We start from the raw sequence: 17,493 nt of genomic DNA, 5'->3' as shown, positions 1-17,493 counted from the left end.
CTAGAGGAACAGGTCAGGACTGCACCCTACCATCCCAGCTGTCACCTATTTGCTCAAGACTCTGACATCTCAGGACCAGTTAACAATTGTTAAGCAAAATCCTTCAACAAACTTCAGTGAAGTAGGAGGACTCAAGGAGGGACTCAGTCTAAGGGATGGGAAGGGGAATGTGTTTGTGCTCATGGAGGGCCCACTGGTGCTGCAGCTTAGCTACCGTTGTAGCTAAGAGAAGCTCCAAGACTGTCCTAGGCTTCCTGGCCTGCTGGCCTAGGTTTGGAAACTACAGTCACCTGGCCTGCTGGGCCTGTGCCTGCCACCCCTGAGAAGCCAAAGTGAGGCCCCAGGCCCTGCAAACCTGCCGGGAAGGGGGCAGAGAGTGGCCCACCTTGTGGTGGCCAAGGCCGGGACCTGGCAGATTTGGCCAGACCTTTGAAGGTGCAAAACAAGGGGAGAGAAGAGGCTGTTGGGGGCCTGGCAGTGCTCTTGGGGTCTCCTGCTGCACTCGACAGCGGCCTGGAGCCAACAGAAACGTTTCGTCTGATTAGAAGCCATCAGTTCTATCCCAATCCCGGAAAATTGACTGCGGTGCAGAGGGGGTAGGCCTGAGAAGCAGCCTTGGGGAAGAGGGTCCAAGCTAATTAGGAGGCAGCATCCGGGGGCCCACTAGAGCGCAGGCTGCTGTCACTCAGCCTGGCTCGGGTCCCGGGAGAAGAGGCCGGGGAAGGAGGGGCCGCGGCCCCTCGACGAGGACGCCGCTGGGAGCTGCCGGAACGAGCCCCGGGCTCTGCCCCCGCCCTGGCGCTGACTCGCAGGCGCCCGGTCGGTTGGATCCTGCTTGGTGAACATTCACTCATCCCGGGCTGTTCTCGCCGGGGGCTCGGAACTTCGAGGCGGCCTAGACAGGAGTTGATTTCTGAGCGAAACAAGTCATTTGGGGCTTGAGGTGGGCACGAGCCGCGCGGGACTTGCAAGCCAGATGCGTTTCTTTTGTGCGGCCGAGGGAGAACTCAGTGTGCCACCGGGGAAGGAGGGTGAGGCGCGGCGAGGCCGCGGGAGGGGGGAGGCGGCGGGAAGGTGGCTGCGGAGGGGGAGGGCGCGGGCGAAGCAGGCAGAGAGGGAGGGAGGGCAGCAGAGAGGGCGCGGCGGCGCGGGCGGCTCGGGGCTGGATTCCGCCCGCGCTCCCTCGCTCGCTCGCTCCCTCCCTCCCAGCCCCCTCCCACCCTGGCCCACCCCACCCACCACCCCTGGCGCAGGGACTGCTGGAACCTGGCGGTGCGCGCTGTCGCTTTAAGACAGACTCTGCCGGCGCCGTCCGGAGCCTTAGAAACCGGCCCCGGATCGGGAGCCGGAGCCGGGGCCGGGCGGGCGGCTGAGGCCCGAGCGGCGGGAGCGCAGCGCGGAGCGCGAAGCCGGGCCCCCGGGTCGCGAGAAACCGCTGCCGCTGCCGCCCGCCTGGCCCCGCAGCCCCGGGCGGCCCATGGGGCGAGCGCGGCGTCGTTGCGGGCGCGGGCAGCCCTGCGGGGCAGCCGCTTAGGGGCTGCGCTCTTGTCCTCGCAGGTCGCTGCCGGGGCGGCCGGGCGCGCCCAGCCCCGGCCCCCGGAGCGCCCGCCTCGGTCCCCGCCTCCATGGACGCCTTCAAGGGGGGTATGAGCCTGGAGCGGCTGCCAGAGGGACTCCGGCCGCCACCGCCGCCGCCGCACGACATGGGGCCCGCCTTCCACCTAGCCCGCACGGCCGACCCCCGCGAGCCTCTCGAAAACTCCGCCAGCGAGTCGTCCGACACGGAGCTACCAGGTAAGAGCGGCTCCCCGCGAGGCGCGCGCGGAACCACCCGGGCGCAGGGCGCGGGGAGCCGGGAGCAGGGCCGCGCCCCGCAGTCGGGCTCGCTTTACGCCCCAGGAGCGTCAGGACCTTGCCTTTTCCCATTCTCCATCTGACGATGAACGTGGACATGGACGCGCTTTATGAAACGGAAATTTTAGTGCTTTCCCAAGGCACTTCCACGCGGTCCCGTCGCGCCAAGTGACCGGCCGATGCACGAACCTACAACCGGAAGGTCGGAATGACAGCCTCTCTCGATCAGGAGCAAATAGAGCGGGGAGAAAAGTTAGGTTTGCGCAACTGGTTGTCCAGGGGCCGCTGGAACCGAAGGAGAGGAGCAGATCAGAGAGGAATGGGCGGGTGGGCGAGAGAAAGTGCCCAGAGAAACAGAGTACAGACACCCCGAAAGACTGGGCGACTGACGTGAGAGGGGCAAACCGAAGAGAAGGTATGGCGGGCAAAGTCAGAAAAGCAAACTGGGGCAAGAAAAACAATCTTAAGTAAAAGGAAAAGAGAGAACAGCGAGGGCAAGCGGGCTAAGAGGCGCCGCCCGGCTCGGATATAGGACCCCCAAAAGAAAGATCCCCGCCGCACGTGCGCCGCGGGACCCGGGAGCCGCCAGGCCGCCTATCCAGGGCTCCGACTCGGCTCAGGCACGTCTCCTTCCGCGCTGCGTTTTTGTCCGAGCTCAAGCTTTTTTTCACCCCAGCAACTGCTGGGCCGGCGGGTGGGCGGCGCGGGCAGCGACGAGGCTAGTCCCCTGCCCTGCCCGGACTCCCGGGTCTCCGAACGGCTCCGGCGCTCTCGGTCCTAATTCGGCGCCGCCGCCGAGCTCTCCACTCCCCGGGCCTTGGGCGCCTCTTCTGCGTTCATTTCTTAATCCACCTCTGAGTGTTTCTCTACGCGTTTGTAATCTCTATTTGTTTCTGTTTTGCATCCCTAAGTGACTTTCTTTGAGAGGTTCTGTTTGGTTGGTTAAAAAACAATCAACGCTGGACAGTACTTTTGTTTTCAAAAGTTTTAACCGTGGCCTTTGGTTGGTTTTTATTTTTAAAAGCCCGGAGAAATATATAATTAGATTGCCTTAAAAAAAAGTCTATGAGAATAGATTTAAATTTTTAACTGTATATTTCGATGTAGAAAGAACTGCTATTCTAGATACATTTTCAAATTAAAATATCTACATTATTTTTCGAGAGATTTAAAAAAGTCAATCCAAAATGGCGCGTTTATCCAGGATTTCCTCAAAATCCACTTACAGTGGTGTTACTTGCGGAATTTAAGTTACCTAACTATTGTGTTGTATTTCCCTGGGATTTAAAAGTTACCTGGGGAAGGGAATTATCCAGAAGGGGTTAAAAAAAAATCTATCTACAACACTACGTTGATTTTTTTTAAATCCCAGATAAATAAATGCCTGTGCCTGCCTGGAGCTTATAAACGTACAGCACTGTATTTAGTTAGGAGTGTGTTTGCATGGAGGTTTCTGGCTTCTTAATTTGCGTTTGCTGTGTTTCTATCTGCCTATTTTTAAGAGTTTGTGACGCTTTCTGTGTTTTTACCCATAGAGCTGTTAGCTTTTCTGGGATTCAGTGTTTTGGTTTTAAATCCTTTTTATGTTTCAATGTTTCTATGACTGTGTTTTGTGTAGCTGGAGAGAGAGAGCGAGACTAGAGTTCCCAGGTCACCTAGACAGAGTCTGTGGGTCTGGGCTGCCCGGCTGCCGCCAGAGGGATTTCTAGGCCTTGGGACTTGAGGCCTGGAGCTAAGGCCGAGAACCCGGCTGTGCTGGGCCTGCCTGGCTCAGTGGGGCTCTGGCTGGGAGCCCCGGGGAGAAGAACGTGCAGGCCACCGCCTGGCTCTGGCTCCACGGATCCCCTGGCTTCAAGCTAGAAAAGTCTGATCCTAGTTCACAAAAGCAGAGATCTCCTCCGATTTAGAACCCCCAAGAGCCCTAAAAACTGTACATTTTCGGGTGGCATCAACGGTAGGGCTCCAGCGTGTGCCGAGCGGTGAGAGCAGGCCCTACCCAGCTGGGAACATTGGTCCGCCGCTCCAACTCCTAGGCTCTGCCCCCAGACGAGCCTGACCAGAAGGTGACTACTGACCGACCAGGCACAGACGGGCTCTTTCCAGCGGGGTCAATTCCAGGGCCCCTGGCGGGAGGGCGGGCCGCCAGCGCTGACCGCGGGCGCTTCGGTGGAGCCGGGACGGGGTGCAACAGGGCAAAAGCCCGAGATGATCGGCGCCCCATCCTGCCTGCTTCAGAAAAGGAGCGCGGCGGGGAACCCAAGGGGCCCGAGGACAGCGGTGCCGGCGGCGCGGGCTGCGGCGGTGCCGAGGACCCCGCCAAGAAGAAGAAGCAGCGGCGGCAACGCACGCACTTCACAAGCCAGCAACTGCAAGAGCTGGAGGCCACGTTCCAGAGGAACCGCTACCCGGACATGAGCATGCGGGAGGAGATCGCCGTGTGGACCAACCTCACCGAGCCACGCGTGAGGGTGAGCGCAGGGTGTGCGCCTAAGGGAAGCCGCGCAGAAGGCTGCCAGCCGGCCCAGCGCAGATCTTGAAAGCTTAGACCCGCGCCCAGACTAACACTCTTTCCAACACTCAGACCTTCTCCCTCCCTCCACCGGAGATTCCACCTTAGGCCCCGGTCTACCCAGCTGCTGCTGAGCCTTTTGGTGCTAGCGCCCATCGGCTGCTGCCTCCTCGGATCTTTCTGACCCACATCCTACCTTACCCTCTTGCTCCACTGCAGCCCCCATCCAAAGGCCTGTGGCCCCAAGGGACGTTCCCCTGCCCAGTAGAGCCCAGAGCCCGCCCAGACGTTACCACCCTAGACTGTGCAGAGAATTCCCCGCCGCTGGGGACCTCAGAGCGCTAGTGCCTTCCCGCAAAAACGAAACGGAAAGGCAAATCCTGCAGTCTGAGAGCCTAGGCTTGGGGGGTCCCAAAACTTCCTGGAGCAGTGGTCCCATCCACAATTGGCTAATTCACAGTCTCAGGATATTCTCCACCTGACTTTTTCAGTCATCAGCCAACCTGTAGCTGAACCCTTTCCAGGTGGGGGACAAATCTGGTGGATGAGTGAACTTCAGGAGGAATCCCTTTGGAGATCTAAGGTCTCCAACCCAAGAGGAGACTGCACATTCGCTCTTCTCAACCCTCGGTTCCCAGTGAATAAATGGCTCTTCTGCCAGAGCAGCGAAAGAGTAATTTCTTCTCTGGGTACTGCAAACATTTAATCAGATATTGGGAGCACATCCCAAACTAAACCAAAGTCCCACCAGGGCCACAGACTCCCTGCTATAACCTCAGCTCTCACCCCACCCCAGTCAGGCTGGCCAGCCCAGTGGGATAGGGAGTGAAGACAGCACTCAGTAATCCAGAACTCACTAATCCTGACCACCCCCCCACCCCCACCTCCCCACCCCCCGTTTATGGTGGTAGGGATGAGGTAGGGGGAGGAATCGGGCAATGTTAGTGCTTGGGATGGAGAAGGCTGATAAGCAGGGATCCAGCAAGAGAGGTCGGGGGAACAGCCCAGGGCAAGGACTGGGATTTGGGAGAAACGAGGTTCTTAACTGAATTTTGTGGGGAAAAGTAGAGGGGGAGAGCAGAAAGAAACTAGTAAGAAGTAAAAGGAAATTAAATATTTGCAGGAAAACATATTTGGCATATATTTAGGTGTCAGGAAAGAAATTAAATATTTAAGGGAGAAGCAAAAGGATCAAGTATTTGAGAAAAAGAATCGACTATTTAAGAGAAAACAGTGAGGTTCAGATATTTGGAAAGAAGGAAAAAACTAAATATTTGGAGAAGAATCAAAAGAATCAAAAATGGGGGGTAACAGAAAAATGGGCTGTCTGAGAGAGAAAAAAAGTGGTTCAGATAGTGGGGTGGACCAAATGAAAAAAAAAAAACATTTGGGACAGAAATGAGAATATCAAATATTACCAATAAAGGTGGAAACAGACTATCTGAGGAATGAAAAATAGACTGAGGAGTCGCAAGGTCCTATGTTTCAGGGAAGAAAACTACCTTTGGTGTTGGAGAAGAAAATGGACGGAGTATTTAGGAGATAGATAGGGAACTGTTTGCGGGAGAAGGCACAAGATGACCTGGTTGAGAGAGGAGGAAAGAAAACAAATATTTGTTATTAAAAAAAACAAAACAAGAGGATCCATCTTAGGAGAAGAAACCGAATTTAATTAGGGGAAGAGGATAAAGATCAGAAAAAAAGAAAAGACATAATATTTTCTGGGGACAGGAAAGGAACCATTATGGGGAGAAGGCAGGGGCGGAAATATGGAAGAAAAGAAACGGTATTGGGGAGAAGGAAGCGGGCTGAGGCCTCGGGGTGGGGCGGGGGCGGTGGGGGCGCCTTTCTGCCCGGCAGCCCTGACCCTTCTCTGGTCCCCCTCGCCTAGGTCTGGTTCAAGAACCGGCGAGCCAAGTGGCGGAAGCGCGAGCGTAACCAGCAGCTGGACCTGTGCAAGGGCGGCTACGTGCCGCAGTTCAGCGGCTTGGTGCAGCCCTACGACGACGTGTACGCTGCGGGGTACTCCTACAACAACTGGGCCGCCAAGAGCCTGGCGCCAGCGCCTCTCTCCACCAAGAGCTTCACCTTCTTCAACTCCATGAGCCCGCTGTCGTCGCAGTCCATGTTCTCGGCCCCCAGCTCCATCTCCTCCATGACCATGCCTTCGAGCATGGGCCCGGGCGCCGTGCCTGGCATGCCCAACTCGGGCCTCAACAACATCAACAACCTCACCGGCTCCTCGCTTAACTCGGCCATGTCGCCGGGCGCCTGCCCGTATGGCACACCCGCCTCGCCCTACAGCGTCTACCGGGACACGTGCAACTCGAGCCTGGCCAGCCTGCGGCTCAAGTCTAAGCAGCACTCGTCTTTCGGCTACGGCGGCCTGCAGGGCCCGGCCTCGGGCCTCAATGCGTGCCAGTACAACAGCTGACCGCCCGGCCGGGCCACGCGGGCCGGCGGCCGGAACGGCGCCGGGGTCGGGGCCGGGGCCGGGGCGGGCGCGGAGGACCTGGCTTCTGAGCCGCCGCCCCCTGCTCCCCACCTCCCCACCTCCCCACCTCTGGCTTGGTTTTGTGTTTGCTTTCCTGGACCTCACTCTGCCCTCCAAAACGAGACAAAACAAAAAAGACGTCGGAGAAAAGTGCCGCGAAAAAAAACGGATGAGTTGCAATTTCCCTCGGGATGGCGCGGGTGGTGCACGTTCGCTCGCTTGGGGCCTGGGTGGGCCACTCCGCGGAGGGGACGCGGCGCGGGAGGTGAGCGCCCAGGCCGGCGGCCCGGAGGAGACGCCCCCCGTAGCCCGCGTTCCCGCCACGCTGGACCCAGACTGAGCGGCCGTGCCTGTGAACTGGAGCGTGGAGCCCAGGCAAGCCTGGGCCCCGGCCAGGTGGGAACCAAGACGCCCCCTCCGAGCTGGGCCCGGCTGAGCATACCTTATAGCTCGATCCGGATCCAAGTTGGAGCGGGCGTTGAGCCGGGGATGATGGTACCCAGCCCAGGGTCGGGAAGTCGCCGCGGAGCACTAATAATGGCCTCGGCGCACCTCGAGGAGCCCTCGCCTGCCCCGTGCCCCGGAGTTCTATTTTAAGGCCAAGGAGCGGCAGCTGGCGGTGCGGTCGAGGCGGGAGCGTGCTGAGTGCTTGTTTCCGAGCATCCCAGACCCCAAGCTTCGCCGCAGACCCAGGCCCTCCGCTCGGCTCCCCCCGGGGCTAGGAGAAGGCCCCCCTTTCCCGGCGAAGAGCCCTCTCTTCACCGTCCGCCGTGCAAGAGTCGAGCCGGGAGAGCTCGGGGCGCGTCCAGGGCCCCAGCCGCGCCCACTTTGCACACCCGCTCTCCGGCCCGCGCCCCTGTTTACAGCGTCCCTGTGTATGTCGGACTGACTGTATAGAATTATAAATCTGTCTATATCGACTTGTCCATGTACGTCTATTAAAAACCATAGTACAAGCGTGCTAACCACTGCCGAGCCCTGACTGCTTCATTCGGCCGAGAAGGGAGGCGGGTAGAAAGGGAAATGGGCCCCTGTGGGCTCTGCTGGTAGGAGGGAAGAACCGAGGCCGACCCCGCCAGAGGACTGTACCCCCGCTTCCCCGCCACCGTTCCTGGCCAGTTCAGCCCGGCTCCCTTGAGGGCGCGGTTGGGCGCTACCAACTCCCTCTCCAAGCGCACTCGCTCCCCGAAGCAACCGACTGAGCCGCTCAGCCTCCGGCGCTGCGCGGGCTGCCCCAGCCTGAACCGACCGCCAGATTCTTCAGGTTCTTTTCAGGCTGGGTCTGAATGACCTTCCAGCCTCAGGGTGGTGCGCAGCCTTTGTCTGCCGGGAACCTTGGAGTGGGAGCCGCTAAGAGTTTCTTTAGGCCTGGGGTTGCCTTTTCTCTCATAGGCCGGGTGTCCGCACTGTGAGCCCTGCTCTCGCTCTTCAGGAGGACGGAGGTTGCTGGATCCTCCAGAGTCTAGCCAGGGCCTCCCTCTGCCTTTCCACATCGAAATCCCACCCAGGGGCATATGGCTGTTCTGGTGAAAGTGTCTACCACGCAGAACTCATTTCTCAGTTCCCTTCCATCCCAAGGTATCTGTGGCTCCCAGAGCTGCCACCCTCCCCCACTTTTGGAAACTACTGAACAAGACCAGCCTGTAAACTGCCTGTAAAATTCTGCTTCCCTTAAGTAAGTCATTTCTAATGGCAAAACAAAATGTTTGCAGCTGCAGCGGGTGAGGAAGGAGGGGTTGGTATTATGCTTTAGAGTCACCTTGTGATGGGCAATGCCCTGGGGCTGGGCCCAGGCAAGCCCTAGCTGGGGATGGGGTATGGCCACGGGCTTAGTAATGGGTTAATAGCTGAAGAGCCCTGTGCACACATTCCCAGACCAGGTCAGTACCGACTCTGAGGTTAAGAGTGTTGGCTCTACTATACAGATGATGGAACTAGGGCTCCATCACACTATGCAGTGGGCCATGGTCACACAGATTCCAAAGTCAAGCATCTTTCCATGGTCTTCTCACCTTCAGAGGAGTAACAAGGGGTCCTTACCGCGGGATGGCTCAGCTTGATGTTGTAGAAGTTGGAGTGCCGGGTTCTGAGAAGGACAGGGCCAGATACACAGGCTGGGGGAGGGAGGTGGGGGAAGGAAAGGTTGGGGCAGGGTGGCTGGAGCTAGACCACCCCTCCCCCAACGGCTCCAGTCCAGAGCTCCGACCCCTCACTCTCTGGAAACATAAACACAATCACATCTGGACTCAGAGTGCCTCCCCGCCTCACACATCTGCCAAGGCCAGGGGGCCCTGGTCTCAGCTGAGGGCAGGAGGCAGGGGAGACCTAGAAGGAGGTGGGACTAGAGGGAAGTGGAAGGCAGAGAGGCCTCTCTGAAAGTCAGGCTCAGCCTCAGGTGAGAGGAGGGCTGAAGAGGGGCTCTGGTGGAGACTTAATGTGGTTGTGGGGCCACAGGCCAAAGAGCTGCAGCTGGGAGGAGAGGCAAAAGTCATGACCCCACTGTCCCACTAGGGACCATGGCCGAGGTGAGTGCAGGACCCAGCCTTGGGCCCCACCCAGCTATTCTGACCTAGGGAACTCTGTGGCTGCAGAGAGTAGCCAGCTCTCCCCAGCTACACCAGCTGCAGGGTCATCTCTGGAGGGGCTGCTGAGGAATATGCAGGGCTCTGAGAGCCAAGTCCTCTGAGAAATGGCAGAAAGTGCTAGTCCTGCTCTGTCTGAAGGGGACTGGGGAGATTCATGCAGCATTCACTGCACTCCTGCCCCTGGTGCTGGGGATGGAGAAGTAGGAAACAGACACAGTCCCTGCTCTCACGGACAAGTAAACAAACACATATAATTACAAACTGGGCTGAGTGCTTTTGAAGAAAAAGAACAGCGTGTTGTGAGTAAGAAGAAGAAGAAAAAAAAAAAGAAAGTCCTGCCTCAAACAGGATAGCCAGGCAAGTCTTTTCAGTGGAGGTGGCACCATCTCTATCTTTAGTGACAAGTGTTATCATTTACTGAGCCCTTCAGGGACTAGACCCCGTTGAACTTCTCATAGATGAGCACCCTTACCTGCATAGCAGCCCTGCAAGAAGGATCCTCATTGTCCACTTTCCCCGATGAGGCCCCAGAGGCTTAAAGAACTCATACAGTAGGAGTGATGGAGTGAATTCAAACCCTGTCACTCCCTACTCTGCACAAGGCTACCACATGCCAGTTACCATGGACAACTTCGGGGGGCAGGGCACTGTCTGATCTTAAAGAGATCATAATTTCTGCTGGCAACATAGGACTTGTTCAGTCGTTAAGTGTCCAGCTGTTTGTGACCCCATGGATTGCAGCATGCCAGGCTCCCCTATCCTTCACTGTCCCCCAGAATTTTTTCCAATTAATGTCCATTGAGTCAGTGATGCTATATCTAACCATCTCATCGTCTGCCACCCCCTTCTCCTTTTGCCTTCAATCTTTCCCAGCATTAGGATATTTTCCAATGAGTCAGCTTCTCGCATCAGGTGGCCAAAGGAACATAGGACTTGCCCTCAGACAACACAAGGCAGACTGGTTCTTACCTGATCCTGACAAAGTGAACCCTAAAGGGCTGCTACAGGCTTAGAGAGGCCACAAATTAGGGACGGGGGGACAAGAAGCTGGTGCCCAGCACTGACTTGAAGGCACAGTGGGCACCAAAGGAGAGTGGGGTGAGCCAGTGTGTAAACCCTGTAGTGCCTGGTCATTGAGGGAAAGGAACTGAGTCACCTCTCCTAGCTTTATGGCCACAGTCAGACTGCAGGCCTCCATCTGGGCCACCTGAGTCATCTGGGGGGGAGGGGGATCACAGCTGGAAAGGCTGCCTTGCAGGGGGCACTGCCTGAGGAGTCCAAGCCCTGAAGGTGGCTCTGGGTGGCCCTTCACTCCACTTGCCTCAGCCTGCTGCCGCTCCCTGGTAAGATAGTAACAGGGCCTCAGTCACCAAGAGGGTGAGTCCGGGAAATGAGAATGAGGGTGGTTTTCTGTCCAGGGACCTCCCCTTCTCCTGGGGTGCTTACTTGGCTCTGGCATTCATGGGAACTTTTGCTGTGGTCTTTGAAAGCAAGAGTTTGAGTTCCAGCTCTACCTCTGAGTTGCCTTGGGCGAGACAGTTAAGGTCTCTGAGGCTATTTCCTCTTTAGTAAAAGGGAATAACAACAATCACTTCACACAGTTGTCTAAAGGAGTAAATGACATCATGCACATAAAGTGTTAGCTGTGGTGCTGGCATATAGTAAGTGCTCAATAATTTGTTGCTTTTGATGGAATTGTGATTGTAGATGCTATTGTTATTATTAAAGTGAGCTGTCCTGGCTCTTCTCCTGAGGGCCCTGTCCCCCACTTTCCACATTAATGGGGCTTCTGTAAGTTTCTCAACAGGTTATTTCTGAAAATGTCATTTAGGACCCAACTTGGTTTTTCCTCAGGCTTTGCTGAATGCCATGACGTGCGTCATGATACACAGTCCTACTGATTCCCCCACCTGCCCCACCTTCCCCACTCCATCCCACCCCCAGGAGCCCAGCCTGTTGTCCTGTGGTCCAGTCTTCCCACCACACTCCATGGGCAGACCCTGGGAGACCCAGAGGAACCAGGCCCAATTCCTGCTGTCCACTGGGCATGTGGAGGAGAACGTGGGCTGGGCCAGTCAGCACTCTGAGAGATGGGCCTCAGGAACAGAGGGGCACGTGCCCAGGGTTCTCCCCGAAGGGCTCCCTGCAACGTGGGATGAAGATGCCCAAACACTTCTTTTTTGTGTTACTTCATTTTACTGACAGCCAACATTAGGCCCTGACTGAGCGCTGCATCCCCACGCAAGCACTGTGTAAGAATTATATAGTATATAAGCATTTGCTCCTCATAGCGGGGAAGGGCTTGCTAGTCCTACACTGGGAGAAACCGAAGCTCAGAGAGAACCGAAAGCTCATCTAAGATGGCCCAGCTCATGGAGAAAAGGGCCAGGACTTGCACTCCAGCCCTCTGTCCAGGATCCAGGCGCCATCCACTGCACTGTACACCCTCCTAACTGAAAGCACATTTGTATTGCACTGGGGAGTGGGAGGTGGGGTATGGAGGAGAGAAACAATTATAATTCAGGTCCAGAGGCTGGACTCAGCTGTCCTCTGGGAGAGAGGAAAAGACCCCAGGTCTTGCCTTCACTGAGCTCACTCGGCTGTGTGGGAGAGAAGCGGAGGACCAGGTGACAGCCGGGACTGAGGAAGCCCTGGGGTGGGCAGGCAGGACACAGAGAAGTTTCCTGGCGAAGGCAGGGCCCTGGAATATCAACCATTAAATCCAAACTCCCTTTCAGTGTTACGAGTTTCTCATTTCCTATATGGGTGCCGCCAGTCCGCCTCCCTCTGGGACCCCTCCCAGGCTTCCTCCCACAGCCCGTGCAGACATGCCTCCTCACCCCTCTCCCCACAGGAGCCCCAGTCTTCACACTCCTGTGCTCTCTCTTCACCGGGCCCTGGCCCTTGCCTCCCAATTGATGGTGTAGCCCAGAGCTGGTGTCCATTGACAGAGAGGCTGCAGGGCCCCCAGGAGGCACAGCCCCAGAGCCCAGCCATGGGCTGGGGAGCCTGTGGTCCTGTGAATCAGGACGCTGGAGGGGAGCAGGTCTAGGGGCAGGAGGCTGCCTGTGAAGCAGGGTGGAGCCAGAGGGCAGATGAAAGCTGTGCTGGGTGACTGGTCACATGGTCCCATGCCTCCCTCTGCACCGTCCCCTGCTGTGGGCTGTACATGTTTTATTTATCTTGTGAGCCTCATTTTTAGATAAGGAAGCCGAGGCTCGGGGTGTCCAAAGGCACTACAGCTTGAGAGCCTTGGATCCCAGCCTGTCCTACTGCAGACGGAATCCACAGCTTAACCTCGGTGAGCACAGCCTCCTGGAAGCAGGGCACTAGCAGCCGGGCAGGGTCTCTTCAGCCCCTGAGACCCAGGATGTATCAGCAAATAGGTGTGGACAGTGACATGTGGAGAAGTGTCTGCACACAGTTGGTGCTGAAGAAGGATTTGCTAAATAAAAGAAGCGGAGGGCTGTCTTCCTTTATGGCTTCCTCCACATGACATGTCCTGGCCTCCTGCCTCTCCCCAGTCCTTTCTCTCCTCTCTTGCTTCTTTCCTTCCTCCTCTCACCCTTTCAACTCCCCACCATTCAGCACAAGCACTGCTTCTAAAAGTGTATCTGAACAACAACAGTTCAAACATGGGCAAAGCACTTGAACAGACATTTCTCCAAAGAAGACATACGAATGGCCAATAAGCACACGAAAAGATGCTCAACATCACTAGTCATTAGGGAGATGTAAATCAAACCCACAAGGAGATACCACTACGCATCCATTATGATGGCTCTTACCAAAAAAGCAGGAAATAACAAGTGTCAGTGAGGATGTGGAAAAATTGGAACCTTTGTGAACTGCTGGTAGAATTGTAAAACAGTGCTGCTGTGGAAAACAGCACAACAATCTCTTAAAAAAAAATAAACATAGAATTACTATATAACCCAGATATTTCACTTCTGGGTATATACCAAAGAGAAACAAAAGCAGGGACTCGAACATATTTATACACCCACGTTCATAGCAGCATTATTAACAATAACCTAAAAGTAGGAGCAACCCACGTCCATCAACAGATAAATAAACAAAATGTGGTGTACTACTCAGCTTTGAAACAGCAGGAAACTCTGACAGACGCTACAACATGAATGAACCTTGAAGACACTGTGCTAAGTGAAATAAGCCAATCACAAAAGGACAGACATATGATTCCACTTCTATGAGGTACCTAGAATAGGCAAATTCATACAGACAGACAGGAGGATGGTGGTTGCCAGGGGCAGGGAGGAGAGGGGAATGGGGAGTTCATGTTTAATGCATATAGAGCTTCATCTGGGGATGATGAAAAATTCTGTAGAGGGATGATGGTGATGGTTACAATAAGCACGATATGAATATACTTAATGTCACTGAATTGTGTACTTTAAAAAAGGTTAAAATGGCAAATTTCATGCTATGTGCATTTTAAACTTTCTTTTTTTTTTAAAGTGTATCTGTGTTTATGCCTCTGCCTACCCAGAGAGGCATTCAGAGGCTGGTACCCAGGACTCCTGGAGGCTGAACCCACTACCAGAGCCGGTCTGCTGCTTGCTGGAAGAACTTTTGCTGCAACCCTCTTCAGCGGGTACCCTGAGGCCCCAGTTACAGCTGAGCCCCATGTGGCCCCTACCCCATCCTCCATCCCTCTGTGCAGCAGAGCACTGGGACCTCAGTAAAGTCCCTACTAAGTGTCTACTATACGGCTAAGAGAAAGTAAGTGGGGCCGATGACTTTGCTGTAAGTTTAGCATAAAATTAAATTATAGGTTTGCCACACTGCCTTTTCTTTTTAAACTGAGCTTCTCTGCCAAAACACTAAACAAGGCAATCTATAGAACATTACGTACGTATGGTACCATTTTTATTTTTATACACACACAGAGAAATTTCTGGATGTGCACAGTGTTAACAGCAGCTACCTTTGGGTGGTGGGAAACAGGATTTTTTTTTTCCTTTCCAAGTTTTTTTGCACTGAGCATGTTTATTACTTTAGTCATGATAGGATGAATCAAATATTATTTTTAAAATGCAAGAAACTGCATTTGCAGGACAGTGAGTGGCCTTCTGCCTACAGGCCCCTGTCCTTACCCTAGAGGGGTCAGTCACCACCTCCCCGGGATGAAGTCTCAACGCCTGGGATTCAGTCTCACACACGGAGGGGGAACAGGCCAGTAATGACAGGTGGTGTCAAGTAAATCTTTACAGATTTTGACAGGAATGAAAATTTTTGTTTTCAAGTACTTTCTTCTTTAAACAGATGTCAAATTAGTAGGTGCCAAGAGGAGTGTTCAGAGAGAAGAATTTGTAATGAGCTTGTATTGAGAAGCAGAGAGAACTCAGTTTAAAAAGGCTCTCGTAAGTGGGGCGCCCACTCCTGTCCCTTTTGTCCCCTCACCCTCTCAGTCCTCCAACTCAGCAGCCTATTTACACTCTCACCTTGCCTGCACACATACACGTGCACACACGCACACACACACACACCGTGTGTGCCTGCCAGCCAGCGTGATCATGGAATCTTTATTAAAGAGGTCCAAATTACCAAGGTTTTACTGCGCTACTAAAAATAGTCATGCTTACTTAGCCTGTTTAATAAGCACACCATTTCTAATTTTTCTGCCTGAGTAAACTGAAACATCATTCCAGAAATACATTTTTACTGAAACAAGAAGGCTTGTTTTTTCCTTCTTCGTCCATACCCTCTTCTCCCTCTTTCCCCTTCTGCCTCTTCTCTCCGTCCCCTGTATCCCCCTCAGCCCCCCACCCTTCTCTTTGTGAAATTTCAAGACACAAAGGGGAAAGGAACAGTAATTTGGACTTGGCTTTTACGCAAAATGGACCAATTTTTTTTAAGTGTTGGTAATTTGTCCTGAAAATGGATATAGGGAATTGGGCTGGAAAGGCTTTGAAGAATGGGCTTTTATGAGTGGAAAATGAGGCCTGAGTGTGCGGGAATGTGAGCTCTGCCTCCCTGCGTGCCTGGGACGGTGCAGCACGTGTGATGACCACGGCTGAGAGCGCCATTACCACCATTATCACGTTATATGATTAGCATTCAGCAGAATCAGACAAAGCGTATTAACCCATTTAATTGAACCAAGGGCTTAACGTCCCAGTGACTTCACGGAAAGTGCTTGGCAAACCCTCCAAGACATTGCAGCCACAAAACAGCCGGCCACTTTGCCGCTTGCCAGGCTGTGGCGGGGCCTGTGAGGGTTTCCCCAAACTGTTCCCTCCTGTGGCCTCTCTGGGAACTTTCCAGGACACACTGGTATGGATGCTGATCCCCACCCTTACTCTAGCCCTTTCATGCACACACCTCTCTCTTCCTTTGGGCAAACCTGATCTAATAAAGGATATATATAGACAAAACACACACACACAGAGGACAGTGTGGCAAAGGACCCCTCCTCCATCTCCCAAACTAGCACTCCTGTTGAGTCACGGAGGCTGGTCCCTGAATATAGGCACACCGCTCATGGCTCCTCCTGAGCCTGGTGTCCACACCTCCAAAGCTGCTGCTTCCTCCCTGATCTCCCGCTGAGGCCACCCCAGGGAAGTCCCCCAGGCTCATAGAGACTGGCCCAACCCCTCAAGGCAAAAATCCCCACTGAGCCCAAGGTTGGAGGAGGTGCCTGGGGGAGGCCCGGGACCCTCTGGATTCTAGCCCCTGGGCTGGGCTCGTTGTCCCTTCCTGGGGCCCAGCTTTCCTCTTTTGTCAGTGGGCATTGGACCTGCCTGCCTGCTTCCTGGAGTCTGCTGGCAGGGTTCGAAAGGAACCATGGATGTGACCAGTATGTAAGGCTTTCGGTTGGGCTATTGCTTAAATTGTCCTTTATCATTTCACCAACTTCCTACCACTGGAGAATCTCTGAGTGGGAAAGCTCTTTCTTGGTCAACACGCCTAGCCTCCTCCCCACCAGATTCTTACTCAGTGCCCCTGCCAGCTGGCCCCACAGGGAAATATCTCACTTGATTTCACTGGGGACAATGGCCAGGTTGTCCCCAGGCCTCAGCTGCACTGCCCCCACATCCTCCACCAGGACAGGAGCTACCACTTGAGTGAGACAGCATCACCTTCTCACCCTGAAGTCCATTTCCATGGGGTCTGGGCAGCAAGGCACAGCAAGGTCCCCTCAAAGGCCCAGCCCAGCCAACCTCCAGGGGGGTGAGTGCCAGAGACAAGTAGGGTAACATTGTGGACTTTGGAGTTAGACAGAACCTGGGTTTGTCCACACCAAAGTGAAGCACTACCACTTACTACCACATAACCTCCGTAAGCCTCAGTTTCCTCATCTGCTCAACGGGAACAAATGTGAAAAGATATGTGTAGTGTTTGGCACTATGCCTGTGACATGCCAGGCTCAAAATACCTCCTGGGTCTCTACTGCCTGCTTTCTCCCTCCACATTGGGACTCTGAAGCTAACTGATGTCAGCTGGTCTATCACTGGCATCCAGGTAACCTCCAGCATAACTTCTCAGTTCACAGCCCTCCTCACCTGGTCCTAGAGGAATTAAAGTCTGATTTAAGGACAGGTATGGTGAGAGGATGAAAAAGGAGCTATCAAGGCTAACCAGAGCAATCTGGGAAGGCTTCCTGTTAAAGGGGACCTGATGCTGAGTCATGACAGACAGGGCAACGGGATTGGGTATGCAAGAGTGAAGGTGGGCTGGGCAAAGGGGAGCCCTGGGAGATATGGGGAGAGGAAGTGGAGACAGAATAGAGGAAATTTAAGTACTAGGTACAGGGGAGCAGGCTGTTCTCAGAGAGGAAGCAGGGATCAGAACAGGCCAGGTCACTGCCCTGCTTCCAGATTTCCAAGCCCAGGTCCTTAGGATCCTGCTTAGTGTATGTCCCCAGTCTCCTCCTGTCCTTACTCACACTGCGGGCTGCAGCCACACCAGCTTCTTTCCTTTGTGCCTGCAGTTCTTTCTGCTTGGAATGCCCTTCCATCTACCACAGGCATAGTTGTGCATGCACACACATGCATACATATGCACACTGTTTAACATTTTTTCCTTTT

The 17,493-nt window shown here is 54.6% G+C and overlaps 1 protein-coding gene across 1 annotated transcript; it reads left to right on the top strand.

The window, feature by feature from the left end:
• Window positions 1-1,110: 1,110 nt before the first annotated feature.
• Window positions 1,111-7,824, top strand: PITX1 (paired like homeodomain 1). The gene is made up of 3 exons (XM_081502945.1): window positions 1,111-1,794; window positions 4,090-4,322; window positions 6,255-7,824. Exons 1-3 carry the CDS (start codon window positions 1,626-1,628, stop codon window positions 6,795-6,797), a joined length of 945 nt encoding a protein of 314 aa, XP_081359071.1. The 5' UTR covers window positions 1,111-1,625; the 3' UTR covers window positions 6,798-7,824.
• The last annotated feature ends 9,669 nt before the right edge of the window (window positions 7,825-17,493 follow it).

This window comes from Giraffa tippelskirchi, chromosome 6 (assembly GCF_054371585.1).
Source record: "Giraffa tippelskirchi isolate mGirTip1 chromosome 6, T2T-mGirTip1v1.2.pri, whole genome shotgun sequence".
NCBI lineage: Eukaryota > Metazoa > Chordata > Mammalia > Artiodactyla > Giraffidae > Giraffa > Giraffa tippelskirchi.
This window is presented reverse-complemented; position numbering and strand designations above follow the sequence as displayed.